The following is a 14,516-nucleotide window of genomic DNA, read 5'->3' as shown; positions in this document are numbered from 1 at the left end:
CCTAGGTGACCTGGTTGGTTAAGGTCTACATCTTGATTTCCACTCAGGCCGTGATTTCACAGTCATGAGATTGAGCACCATGTTGGGCTCCACACTGACAGCATGAAACCTGCTTGGGATTCTCTCTCTCCCTCGTCCCTTCCCTGCTTGTTCACTCACTCTCTTGCTGTCTCTTGCTCTCTCTCTCTCCAAAATAAATAAACTTTTTTAAAAAACACAGGAGATGGGGTGACCTATGGAAAGAAAAATAACCATGACCCAACTGAGCAGAGAACCCACTGTTAATGGATATTTAAATAAACGACACGTAGCATCACAAAAGAATTAAGTAATTCAAAAATAGGAAATTCCTTTCACTGCCTAGAGCCACTTAATTTCTCCAAAACTTAGTCTATTTTTTTCTGCCTTTTGGGGATAAAACAGTAAGATAAAATGATAGTTCCAGACATGATTTATTTCATAAGTATTAAAACCAAATTAACAGAAAACATCTATTTAAGAATTTATTTCAAATCCTAACATTTTTTGAGAAGAAACATTTCACTTGGTGTCAACAAAACTTGTTCGGATTTTTGAGACTTGAAATTTCTCAACATCCATGCTTTTCCAATGCTTTTTTTCTAAAGACATGAATCACATCGTCTTTTGCACCGTGGTCATTGCCCAGCGCGCGTGCGCGCGCGCGCGCACACACACACACACACACACACACACACACACACGGGCTCAGAGTTGACATAAGTCAATCTGTGACTTTCCTCCATCACTAAATCAGGACGATGCTAGAAAAAATAATGCCAGCAGAGCATGACCACACTGTATTAGAGAAGTCTACACAATAAACTTATTTTGTAAAAAATTTCCAAGAGCATCCTGATCTTTGGATTTGAATCCGGCTCTACCAATTATTATTAGCTATGTGGCCTCTGACAAGTTTTGCTAAGCCTGTATTTTTTCTCTTATTCATAGAAGGTAACCAATGATGCTCATAACTCAGGCTTGTAGAAAGGTTTACAGAAGGTGATTGAAATAAGGTCTAATGCAGTGACTGTGACTGGTGCTAGATAATAGCTTGGTAAAATACAATTCCCCACAGAGATATCTCCGTATCCCACCCTCCAGTCACATCCTTCCCATTTGGATAAATGGTAAAAGCTCAATCTTTTTTCTTCATTTAGGGACCATGCGATCCCCTTAAGCACCCATAGGAAGTCACACTTCTTTAAATGGAAAAATCATTATTTCAGAGGTAAAACCATTTTTCACTAAGGTATAAGCTTCTTTTCAATCTAAATGAAATATCATTCCAGGTTGGAGGGGAAGCAGAGAACCATACAAACTTTTTCTTCTTCATGGAAAAGGTCCCATGAAAACCTCTCAGCGATTTTCCTGCAATCTCAGACAGCCCAGTCAGCACTCCCCTTGACCTCAGAGAGAACTATTTAAAGTAGCCATACATGTGGAACATAAAGCAAGTCTTTGTAGAAAGCACTGACCTCCAGCCCTGGCACACCTTGTCTTCCTCTTGACCCCTAAGAACAGAAAGGAAGCAAAGACGTTAGAGAAAGAAACGACCCAATTTTCACCCCAGCCTATCTCTCTCTTCCACAAAAGCAGGTGAAATACAACCCAAGAGTGGCTATAATTACCTGAGAGCCAACATTTCCAGGTACCCCCTGAGGTCCATCAAAACTAGCCCTTCCCTGAAAAGGAAGAAATAAAGGGAATGTAAGTTTAGATGTCTACATCCTTCTGGATTTATTCTTCGGACATGGGCTCTCTAATACAGAAGCCACTAGCTACATGTGGCCGTTAATTTTAAATTCATTAAAATTAAATTAAATTAAAAATTTAGTTTCTCAGTTATACTATGTACATATCAAGTGTCCAGTAACTACATGTGGCCAGTGGCTACCATATTAGCACAGATACCAAATATATGATCTCAGAAAGTTGTATAGGTCAGCACTTCTCTAGAAGCAAATAGATTTATTCTGGTACTCTAAAATATCCACATTGTAGGCATCCTTCCCCAAAGATTTTTCATGTGACAACTCTTCAGGGTTCATTGTGCTGCGACAGTAGTCATACATGTTCCCCAATGAGCTGTGCTTAATTTTTGAAAAATACTGAAACTTCCCTTTCTGCCCATCTTGTAGGGTACTGAGTGGCAGAAACAGAAGGTAGAAGAGTGTGTCTCCACACATGTGGAGTGATCAGTATGTACAGATGATGGTGGAGGGAGAGGTTACACACAGTCATGATGGGGAAGCTTTCTGGTGCCCTCACTTCTTTAAGATCAGAAACGGAGAGATACATGGTATCCAGAGAAAAAAAACGGAGTCCATCTTTCAGGAGAAATGGAAGCTACCTTGGATCCCAAGTAGGGACATTTTAGATACTTGGTACAGTCACATGCTAACTCAGTAAGAACACATAACTGGGAAATAAATAAAAGCATTTGTGCAAAGCTGTTCTTCCAACGGTTATTTATAATAGATCAGATTTGAAAACAATATAAATACTCCACAACATGGGAGGAAGTGTTGATTAAATTATGGTAGGAATGCTTATTCAAATAGTATGCAACAATTAAAAATTATGTTTATCAAAAGTTTACAAAGGAGAAAAACGGTGTTATAACATTCTTTTCAAGTATGTTAAATTTGCTGAAAGAATAATTTATCCCAAATACGAAGACAAAAACGACAGTTCCTTATTTCTTTATCTTGTACCAGAACTTTTTTAATAGGCCCATGGGATTCTTATCTTTCTCAGGGAAAGTAACTTTGCCATCACCAAGTTAGAAAAGTTCTGTAAACCTACACGTTTTTTTCTTGGTTACTGGAACCATTAACTTTCTCTTAATGTTTTATTTATTTCTGAGAGAGAGACAGCATGAACAGGGGAGGGTCAGAGACAGAGGGAGATACAGAATCTGAAACAGGCTCCAGGCTCTGAGCTAGCAGTCAGCACAGAGCCTGACACGGGGCTCGAATCCATGAACCGTGAGATCATGGCTTGAGCTGAAGTTGGATGCTTAACTGACTGAGCCACCCAGGCACCCTTGGAACTATTAATTTTTTTCTCTACATTTTACTTTTCTGTATTCCCAAATATCTATAGTAGTACTTTTATTGTAAAAACTTTCTTTAAATACAGTAGGCTGCATGAGAAAGGAGGCTTTAGACAAGGCACTTTCACAATTGGTCTAGATATAAAAAAAAAGATTCTTTCTTAAAACATTTATTATTTTCTCATTTGAATAGTAGACAGTTTTTGCAGCCAGCATAACAAAGGAATCATTTGGGCAGATGTTGGAATCATTGGATGAAAGACTGTCGGGAAACAAGAAATTTACAATCTCAGAGTGTCATTGCCAGATTACTTGATCATTACAAGGAAGGAAAAAGTATGTTTACAGTGGATAAGTCTTGGGAACACCATCTTAATCAAGTGACCAAATTAATGTACCAGTAATAAGACAGCCAGGCATAATTTCTCTCCTGGTGACTGAGAAGGGTATAACCTTACTTAATCTTCTGAAAAAAAAAAAAAAAAATTTTAAACTGAATCTTATCATGAGGAGACAATCAGACAAATCCTAACTGAGGGATGTTTGGCAAAATAACTGGTCAGGAATGTCGATGTCACAGAAACAAAGAAGTGGAAAACAGCTGTGATTGAGGCATACTATTGAGGCAACACAACTAAATATACCACACAGTCCTTGATTGGGTCCCAGAACAATAACAACCATAAAAATAAGCCATAAAAGGCATCATTGGGGCAAGTGTGGAAATCTGAATATGGACTGCATATTAGAAAATAATTTTGTATCATATTAAATTTTTTTAGTAGGATGATTTTATTGTTTATATAAAAGAATGTCCTTATTCTTGAAAGATACCTATTGAATATTTGGAGAAGTGCCATAATACCTTCAATTAGTCTTCAAATGGCTCAGCAAAATATATCAAATGTTACTTATGCAGCTGTGTAGACAAAAAGCAGATATGGCCAAATGATAACAATTGGTGTTCACCATGCTGTTCTTGCAACTACTACTTTTTCTGTACATTTAAAATTTTTCAAAATGAAAAGCTGCAGTGAAAAGTAATACAAGTTCATCATAGACTACCTTAACAATTCAAGAATAAGGTTAAGAAAAAAATGCATAATATCTGGTTATTTATCTTTCCAGAATAGATAGAGAACCATTCTACCACTTTGGACTCTTGTTGAATACAGAGTTTTGTATTCTGGTCTTTTCACTTAATATTACATCATGAATGTTTTCCTTATTGTGACATAGTCTTCTAAGTTATTTTTTATGACTTAATAATATTTGATTATATGGGTATGCCCTTGTTTACATAAGCAAACCCTTATCATTGGACATTTAAGCAATGTAGTGATTAAAAGTCACTACATTACTGATCATCCTTGGACCTAGATTTTGTGTTGGTCCATAATTAGCTTCCAGATAAAGGTCTAGAAATGCAAAGACTGGATCAAGGGACATATACATATCAATCTAGCACAGACACAGCTGGGGCCTACACAACACTCTCTCCCCTTCCTTTCTTGCTAAGAAAATCTGTTTTGTTTGGAACAACATGCCCAGCTCCAAGGGATGAATTATGACAGGTCTAAGTCAGTCATGAAAATCTCACCGCCTCTGTCAGAAACTTGCTTTCTCTGGCTCTCTTAAACTGGGGCGAGGGTAGGTGGGGAACACAAGAGCTAGCCAGTGAGCCAAATGAGCCATAAACAAAACATTGCTGGCAGTGCCCTGATGAAACGAAAGCCCCTTTTCTTCTGGCATTTTATGTACAAGGTAAGACAAAATGCTTGGGCTGCTACGCCCAGGGACCACACTGAGGATGGCACCGTGGAAGAAAGGGGCTGCATCCGTAACCACATCTCTGGGTTTTGATGACTTCATTGAGTTAGCATACCAAACCTGGAATCACCTTTCCCTGAATTATTAAAAAAAAAACAAAACAAAACTTGTTTATTAGCTGCCAGTCAGGCTTTCTGTCCCATGTATATTAAAAAATATAAACAGGAGCGCCTGCGTCGGTTAAGCCTCTGATTCTTGGTATCAGCTCAGGTCATGATCTCGCGGTCCTGAGACGGGGCCCCACATGGGGCTCTGCGATGAGCATGGAGTCTGTTTGGAATTCTTTCTCTCTCTCTCTCTCTCTCTGTCCCTCTCCTACTTGTGCTCTCTCTCTCTCAAAATAAAGAAAAATGTTTTTTTAAAAATAAAAAATATAAACAACAAACAGCAGTCCTAACTAAGATATGCTGCTTGATTATTTTTCAAAAGGGCTATATTGGTTTTCCTTCTCAAAAGTGTCAAAGCATGCTGCGTTTTCAATCATTTTCCCATACTTAGGTATAAAATAAAGTTTCTCAGTTTCCTTTAAAAGACTGTATCATTCAAGGGACTCTCTCCATCCAAACTGCAACATAGAATCTGCCCTTTGGTTCAACTCAGAAACAAATGCAGGCATCCCCTCCGCCCTGCCCCTCCATTAAAAGTATGTGTTTCAGTATGTGAAGCCACTTACTTCACTTTTATGAAGGATCTACATTAGTACCAGATTTCACTAACCAAAAGGAAATCCAAGGAGGATTTTCACTTTTATGAAAAAAGGTGAAAAGTAAAAAGCGCTCAGCATGTGTTTTGCACTGAGGCACGCACCCCAAGCAGTGAGAGGCCCCCCCCCCGCCATGCTCCTTCCCTGGGGACCACACTCAGCATCTCAGCATTCAGCCGCCATAGATTTGAACTCTGGGAGCATCCTTGCATCTCTATTTATTTTGTGCATGTCTTAGCAAGATATGTCCTAAGGTAACAGAGAAGCCTAGGAGAGGTTCTTTTGGAGGGGGGGAGTGGTGGTCTGGGAACACTCAAATATGTTTCCATATAAATTAATGATAATTCTTTCTTCTTCGCTTACTCCATTTCCGCTTCTGGTTGGTGTCATAGGAACGCGGGCTTTCCCACAGCCAAGGAAACTTACTCTGAGGAAAGATTGCCCCCTAGAGGTCTATCTTCTAATGGCACCTAGCAGCCTAGAATTTCAGCATTCACAGCGATAGGCTTATGTAATTTGTGACAGTGACTTCTATAACCCAAGTCTATTCAAAGAATATTTAGCACCCTTCTTTGATCTCAGAATGGGAGTAGAAACCATGTGGAACACAAGTGCAGTATTACATGACACCACCTCAGAGTGTTCCAATTTGTGTTTGCACATACAGTTCAGGGATCTAACATTCTAAGTTAACCCTCAGCTGAAATCAGTGCTGGAGACCTCTGAAAACTGAGAGCATGAGGCTTTCCCCATGGTTGGTGTGCTGTGATGCAACAGTACTGGACAGATTGTCTAGAGGCCTGAGTTCTTTCCCAGCTGTAAAATCATGAGCAAATCATGGAATCAAAGCTCAATTTATCACCTTCCTTCCCGTGACAACCATGAACTCATGGGAACTTTGAAATGGTTTCTAAACTTCCCACCTTACAGATGAGGGAACTGAGACCCAGATGGGTTAAGGGTTGTTTCCCTGCTATTCTCTTTGCTCAATTCCATAACTGACTGGCTATTCACAGGGCTCTCCAATCTCAACTCACCCAAGAGAACACTCTCAATGGAGTTTGTCCAAAATAACTGTAATTAACAACAGGATGAGAACTTCTTGCACCAAGAAATGACAGTTTTTTTCACATAGTTACATAATAATAATCTTGTTACACACTGGATTTTATTCAGGACCTGGCCATCTACAAAATGGATACAAATGAACCACAATTCAGGGAAAGGAATCAACATCCTAAGGCTTTGTCAAAGGAGGCAAACTGGAGTTCAAAGAAAATAGAGGCTGCTTTACAGTTATAAACATTTTGCTGTGCAGACCTTGTTTCTGGAAATTTGGAATGACAAGATGTGAGGACTGAGGCACTTAGGTTACTTTAGTCATTTTTCAGACATGTATTTTAATAACTAGGACACACACACACACAAAAACTCCAAATATGGCTTCCAACCAGTTAGCAGCATTTGCAAAGTTAACAAGTCTTTTTCCTTTGGTGATGCCTTCTGTCATAACACTTCCAGTCTTCAAAACCAGACAAGGAGCTTATTTCTAAAAAATGGCTAGTACTTGAGTCACATCAATCAACACGGGCACTGGTGGAAACCAAGTCCACAGTGTAATGGCCTGACCGTCTTGTAAATCAAGACAACGTTATGAAATTGGAGATTTTTTAAACTGCAAAGATCTTAGGCATCACTGAGCCTGATGCTTTCACTTTTGAGGGGAAGAAACCAAGGACAAAAGAGATAAAATAATCTGTATTGCTAGTGTCATGGGAAATGAGGTTTTTTTGTTTTTGTTTTTGTTTTTTTTCAGGAAAAAAAGAAACCGCAAGACAAAGATGAAAGAATATAAGGATACAGCCGGGGATTAGCATTCAGAACTTTTGTCTCCATGGGCAGTGGAATCCCACAGGTTTGCTCTTTGGTTTTCAATGCTGACTGAACCAGAGTGCTCAAGCCTTCCTCACCGGCTAGCATCTCCAACACTACCCTCTCCCGTGTACCGGCATCCCCACGCAAACAGAGATTATCTTACCTGATGTCCACGCCTTCCTTTTTCTCCCTTTGGGCCTTGGATGAAACTATCTGTTCCAGGTTCTCCCTGAGAAAAGAAAAGCTTGCTTACCTCAAATGGACTGGAAAGATAGGAAAAGGAATTACAGGAAGTATGACTTCTTTTAAAGGCATCAAAGTGTACCTTTTTAATTGTCTGACTTTGCTTAGAAATCCCAAATACCCAATGCAATTCAAGTTGCAAGCTTACTTTAAGAAACCAAATGTTCTATAAGATGGGTCTCCTCACATATCTCTTATTTGTTGCAATGCTAAGATAGGCTGAACAGATGCCTCATTAATGAATAATTAATTGCTCTCTGACTTTGTGCCTAAGCAAACTGTTTATAAGCCCCTGCATTAAAGCAACTGAAATCCTTCAACCAGCACTCACAGGATCTCCCCTCAAGCCAGGTTCTCCACGCTTTCCAGGTGGTCCAGGTGGTCCCGTCAAGCCCTTAAATCACAGGGGGGAAGAATATGTCACTTTAAAAGATCATCTATTGCCTAAAGGAAAGAGAACATTAAGGGGGAAGACGAGAATCACATTCAAAGAGCAATTTAGTACTTGAACTTTAAGGCATTCGCTGTCAAAGAGGTAAGGTTGGGATGCAGAAAAGAACCTATTTTATTGGAAATCACTGATATACGTGACCCTAGGTATGCATTAACTCACCGAACCCTTACAATTCAGGGATTACATACTGCAGGCAAGAAACCTAAGGCTCAGGGCGGTTAGAGGGTTGTCCCTACCACCAAGTCCCTTATCTTTCCACATCTCCCTGATACTCCTACACAGAAACGAAGAAGAAAAGGAAGAAGANAGAAGAAGAAGAAGAAGAAGAAGAAGAAGGAGGAGGAGGAGGAGGAGAAGAAGGAGAAGAAGAAGGCGGCATTTTCTATCACAGACATGGGCAGCACTGGGACAGCAAGATCTCAAGAAAAAGAGGCAAATGAGAGAAAAATGCTTCTGGAGCTCCTATTCTGGAAGGGGAACGAGGGAAGTGAAGCACTTGCCATAAGACTATAACATGATAAGCAAATGGTTGCTTCTCTTACAACCTGTGGTTAATGGTACTGTCCGTATATAGTAGTTCCTATAGAGCCACAGCATCAGGGAGAGTCCTCACTCCAGGAACCTTCCTCAAATGGGGTTATGTGCCTGGTTCCAGAGGGTATATGCCACACTCTGAGGATAATGAAGTGGGACTGATCCCTGAGACATGGTTCTCAGACACACAGGGAATGGAATGTTCTCTAGGCTCTAAAAAAAAAAAAGCCACCTCATAATGCTACTCCTCCTTACCTCTTTCCTGGCCTGATATAACGGTAAAAGGGAGTTAGTTAATTCTAAATTCCAACACTGCTGTTCAGTTTACTAGCTAGGCAAATTTCTTTGACTTCCCTAAGACGCAACGTTCTCACTTGTGAAACAGATATACCCATTTTACTGGGCTGTTATGGAGACTTAGTGGAATAATAAATTAAAATGCTGAGTACAGAGCCTGACCTTTGGTTTTTATTATGATATGCCCAACTTCTAGTCCTTCCTTTTTCTGACCCAGGCAGGGGTTCCAGAGTAATCTTTCAAACCTATAACTTTGAACATGTGTCTTCCTGGCCTGGAAACCTTCATTAGCACCTGATTACTCAGTAAAAATCCTGAGCCCCTCACCATGGCACTTAATTGACTCCAACTTGCCCTTCCAGACTTTCCTCCCACTCTTTATACATTTTATCTCACCCTCCACCCCTGTGGACTTGGAAACATTATTTGTCTAAACTCACACTGAGCTCCTCTAACTCTAAGTCTTCCCTTTTTCTTAGCTTGAAACTGTGTGTCTTAACAGGGTTGTGTGTCTCCCTCACAGAAGCCTATGAAAAATGCCTTGATTTTCCATATTCCTTAGAATGCCAGGATCCTCTCCTGCCTTGGGCATCATGATCAATTACCACAGGACCTTAGTATGGAAGGCTGGTCTATTGCCCCTTTCCCTCCTTCTTTACCTTCTGGTTGTTACTCATCTTTTAAATTTCACACCATCCTCACTCCCCTAATGAAGCCTTCCTGAATGCACAGGCTGCATCCAATCCCCATCATTTATCTCTCCTTCATATCCTTATTTCACCCATAATCTTACAGCTATTTTGTGATTTTTTTCATTAATATCTTTCATTCCTCACAGAGGCCAGTTCTGAAGTACAGAACTGTCTTGTTCCCCATTCTAAAATCGTGCCTGGATTACAAGAGATACTCAACAAATTTTGACTACTGTTCTGATGAAAAAAAAAATGCCACTCTAGATTCCCCTCCAAGTCACTATGCTCCCATTGATCCTTTATTTACACCATTCTTACAGCCGTTATCTTATCCTATCTTGGGTTATAGTTCTTCCTATACAAATCTTATCTCCTACATCAGTTAATAAGCTCTTTGTTGGCCATAACCATGACTTAATTATCTTTGAGCCCTTCTTTGTTATCTAGCAAAACACTCTACAGGTAGGAAGCCCTTGACAGGTGTTTATAGAATTTAACTAAATTCGATGGAAAATGAAGGCTCTCCAGTCTTGAAAGAAATGTGGTGTCCTCTACCTTCTCTAAAATCTAATCTACAAATTGCAGGTTATCAACTAAACTTCCCTCAATAAAGAACCATTTCTTGTGACTCCCTGTTTTACTTATTAGGAAATTAATCCACACCTTGGGGCAAAAGCATACTCTAATTCCATGAGGGCTCCAAAGGAAAAAAAATAAGTAAATAAAATTTATCACCCCCCCCCATCTAAACCAATCAATCAACAGAAAATGATTACAACAGTTTTGAGATGGATCCTTTGGACTGGATTCCATAATTGTCTAGTAATGTCTGCAATGGGTATAGGGAGGGAGAGCTGTAGTAACCAGGCATCTGCTTTCCCTTACATAGAAATATTACCAGTACGAGGCAGTGAATAGTCCCTGTCAAGCAGATAGCACAAATATTGTACATGAGAAGGATGTAGAGAAGGAAGAGAGCAAGGACTGCAGGCTGACATGGTCAAGGAGGGTATCCTGAGGAAGAAAGAGAGGAGCTGGGAATCGGAGAAAAACTAATACTCAAATAGGCACTGAAGACAGAAGCAGGGAAAAGCCCCTCCAGGGTGGGGTGCCTCAGGTGAGGGAAGACACAGAGGTGGGCATGCACAAGAAATCTTCAAGGTACAAGAAGTACAATCTGACCGGGAAGGACCTTTCTGGACTGAGAGTAGTGGAGGACGTGGCTGAGAGGCCTGGGGTGTGGGGCAGAATCACTGGTGACAGGGAGTTTTGCGAAGCCCGTGAGGAAGGACATGGTGATTAATGTTCCAAAGGCTAAGTAACTGGATTGATATCACTCATTTCACTAGCAGCACAGGAGGATCTCAACTAAAGATTCCAAAAAGCTAATATTTATTACCCTTTAACTCCCTATCTAGAACTTAAACCATTAGAGGATTCTTTCTCAGAACTTAAAAATAAACTGTCAAGGTCAGTTTATGCAATAGAAATATGAGAAAGAATAATTCTCACACTTTACCCGATTTCCCCTATTTCCTTTTTCACCAGATGACCCCGGGGCTCCACGATTACCCTAGAAAAAAGAAAAAGAAATATACAAAGAAGCTTTGTATATCCAGTCATAGTGGGAACTTTTTCCATGTAGTTTCACATCCTAGCAAGAGCAGTTGAGTTTACCACTCTACTTGTATGCGACAGACTATATGCCCTGAAAAATCCTCTCTTTGAAAATCATATAAAATTCCATATAGCAAAGTTTAAAATATTTTATATACATTAATGAGCTGATAAAGAATAAGAGAAATTCTTAGAGCTCAGAGTAAAGGGAAAGTAGAAATCCAGGATGGTAATAGCCATTGGCCATCCTAATGACTTCTTTTTTTTTTTTTTAATGTTTTATTTATTTCTAGGAGAGAGAGAGAGAGACAGCATGAGCAGGGGAGGGTCAGAGAGAGAGGGAGTCACAGACTCTGAAACAGGCTCCAGGCTCTGAGCTGGCTGTCAGCACAGAGCCCGACGTGGGGCTTGAACCCACGAACCGCGAGATCATGACCTAAGCGAAAGTCAGACGCTTAACCGACTAAGCCACCCAGGCGGCCCTGCCATCCTAATGATTTCCAATCACTCTGTGAGTGAGATGTGAAAGACCCAAACTCATCTATCGTTTGTTTTTAAGTGTTCTCAGGAGAAGTGCCACCAATTCCAGAGCAGGAGCAAAAAACCTCAACTCAGGCCTTAATGACTTCTCACAGCTGAAGTTCAATCAAAAATGAGTTTAAATCAAAAGTCACAATATACGTGAGGGAGACACCATGGTGGAGAAGCGAGCAGAAACCACAGACAACAAAATCAGACTTGCAGTGACTATAGCTGTTGGAATTATCATATGCAGAATATAAAATATGTGTATTTAATATATTTAAATAGGTTTAAAAAATGAATGAGTAAAATAATTAGCAACTGTTAAAAAAAGAGAGAGATCAAGCAAAATTGAGAAAGATAGAACTTCTTGAAAGAAAAGATCAGAATAATTGAAATTAAAAATCCAATGGACAGGTTAAATAGTATATTTAACACAAGTGACTTAAGGATTAATGGACTTGAAACTGAAGAAAGCATTCAGAATGCAGCACAGGAAGACAAACAGAAAACATGAAAGGGAGATTAAGAGACATTAGGACAATTTTTTTCCAAAAAGGGATAGTAGAGAAAATGGGAAGGATAAAAATTTCAAAATGAGACTTTGCTAAGGAGTTTCCAAAAGTGATAGGAGACACAAATTCTCAGATTCAAAAACCTAACAAACCCCAAGCAGGGTAAATAAAAAGAAACCCACACCTGGACACATCATATTGAAACTACAGAACACTAGAAAGAAAGAAGCGGAATTTGTTTTAAATTAACTTCCAAGCTAGTTAACATATAGTGTAATAATGATTTCAGGAATAGAATTTAGTAATTCATCACTTATATATAACACCCAGTGCTCATCCCAACAAGTGTCCTCCTTAATGCCCTTCGCCTATTTAGCCCATCCCCCTACCCAACACCCCTCCAGAGACCCTATTTGTTCTCTGTATTTAAGAGTCTCTCATGGTTTGTCTCCCTCTCTGTTTTTATCTTATTTTTGCTTCCCTTAGAAGAGGAAATTTTAAAGCAGTATGATATTTTTTTGTTAAGACTTCTGACAAGGGAACAACAATTAGTTTTATGGATAACTTCTTTTTTTTTAATGTTTATTTGAGAGAGCGTGGGCACAGGCAAGTGGGGGGAAGGGTAGAGAGACATGAAGACACAGAATCCAAAAAGACTCCAGGCTCTGAGCTGTTGGCATACAGACTGATGTGGGGGTCCAACCCACGAACCATAAGATCATGTCCTGAGCCAAAGGCAGACGTTTAACCGACTGAGCCACCCAGGTGCCCTGATGGATAATTTCTTAACAGCAATAATGAAAGACAGAAGACAATAGAAGCTAGAAGACTGTGAAATTACATTTTCAAAGTGCCAGAAGAAAATCATTATTTCCCCAAGAACTATCTTTTAAGAAAAATAGTAAAATAAAGAAATTTTCAGAGAATCAAAAACCAAAGGAGTTTACAAACTTCATCAAAGGAAATTCTAAAAGTTGTACCTTAGGCAAAAGAAACAGGATCTTTCATGTTCTTTTGAAGGCATCAGTGAAAGTAACACATAAGGCTAAAGCTAGATAAGCAATGACTAAATAAAACAATAATAATAACAGTAACTGATTGGCAGAATTTACCAAAAATAAATGAAAATAAAATACTGGACAATAATATGTATTATAGAAAGCATTTGATTAGAGCTAAGTTTCTAAGGACCTTATATTTTGAGGATAAGGACAATTAAGAGATTAACTTAAGACATTGTTGAGTATGCATGCTAGCATATCTAGACTATACCATGGAAAATATAAATAGAGAGTATAAATTCCAAACTAGTAGAGGGAGAAACATAGAATGAGAAACTTTCTATACCTGTTCCCCATTCAAGCCATCAACACCTTCATCACCAGGATCTCCCTGTGGAGCAGAGGAAGAGAAACTGTTAAAGGAAAGTGGACCAGGTGTACATGACTACTGCTTTGATGTTAATATCCTTGCTAATATAGTTTTTAGTTGGTAGAAGAATCTAGACCTTCTGAAATGACATTTATAAACTGCATTTACATATTAAAAAACAATGATTATTTTCATTCCCAAATAGTTGCTAGCATTATACACTGTTTTCCCTGACAGTTTTAAGTGCTAAAGAAAAGAAAAAAGGTAAGAAAAAAAGAAACTCAAATTTCAAATGGGTATAAAGACTTCTTTTTTCCACTTTTGCACTGGGAACAAGTAGTAACTCTTTCATAAAGCTGAATAAAACATTTCCCGCTGGTTGTCCACATGTTAAAGACGGTCTGGGGAACCTGAGTAGCTCAGTCGGTTAAGCTTCTGACTTTGGCTCAGGTCATGATCTCACAGTTCATGAGTTCAAGCCTTGCATTGGGCTGTGTGCTGACAGCTCAGAGCCTGGAGCCTGCTTCAGATTCTGTGTCTCCCTCTTTCTCTCTGCCCCTTCCCCCTTGTGTCCTGTGTCTCTCTGTCGCTCTCTCTCTCTCTAACAGACATTAAAAAAAAAAAATTAAAGATGGTCCTTTTGTGATTGACTTTTTTTAATTTAAAAAGATAGGCAAATATGCCTGAATTAATTTGCATAATGGAAACTTAGAAGAGCCCAGATTAAGGAGGAACTAAATGGGAATGTATCCACATGTATGCATTTAAGGAGACTTAAAATCAGAAA

General features: G+C 39.3%; 1 protein-coding gene across 1 annotated transcript in view; it reads right to left on the bottom strand.

Annotated features, from left to right (window-relative positions):
• The window catches only part of LOC144220567 (collagen alpha-4(VI) chain-like), a 128,547-nt gene that overhangs the window by 45,441 nt on the left and 68,590 nt on the right, over positions 1–14,516 (bottom strand). Inside the window, exons 15-20 of the mRNA XM_077750876.1 lie at positions 13,706–13,750; positions 11,224–11,277; positions 8,059–8,121; positions 7,648–7,713; positions 1,650–1,703; positions 1,497–1,532 (exon numbers count right to left, since the gene is read on the bottom strand). Of these exons, the coding sequence (XP_077607002.1) occupies positions 1,497–1,532; positions 1,650–1,703; positions 7,648–7,713; positions 8,059–8,121; positions 11,224–11,277; positions 13,706–13,750 (318 nt within the window). The remainder of the gene's footprint in view (positions 1–1,496; positions 1,533–1,649; positions 1,704–7,647; positions 7,714–8,058; positions 8,122–11,223; positions 11,278–13,705; positions 13,751–14,516) is intronic.

The sequence above is a fragment of the Crocuta crocuta genome, unplaced genomic scaffold (assembly GCF_008692635.1).
Source record: "Crocuta crocuta isolate KB4526 unplaced genomic scaffold, BGI_CrCroc_1.0 scaffold279, whole genome shotgun sequence".
Lineage (NCBI taxonomy): Eukaryota > Metazoa > Chordata > Mammalia > Carnivora > Hyaenidae > Crocuta > Crocuta crocuta.
The sequence above is the reverse complement of the archived record's forward strand: the minus strand, read 5'-3'. Positions and strand labels throughout refer to the sequence as shown.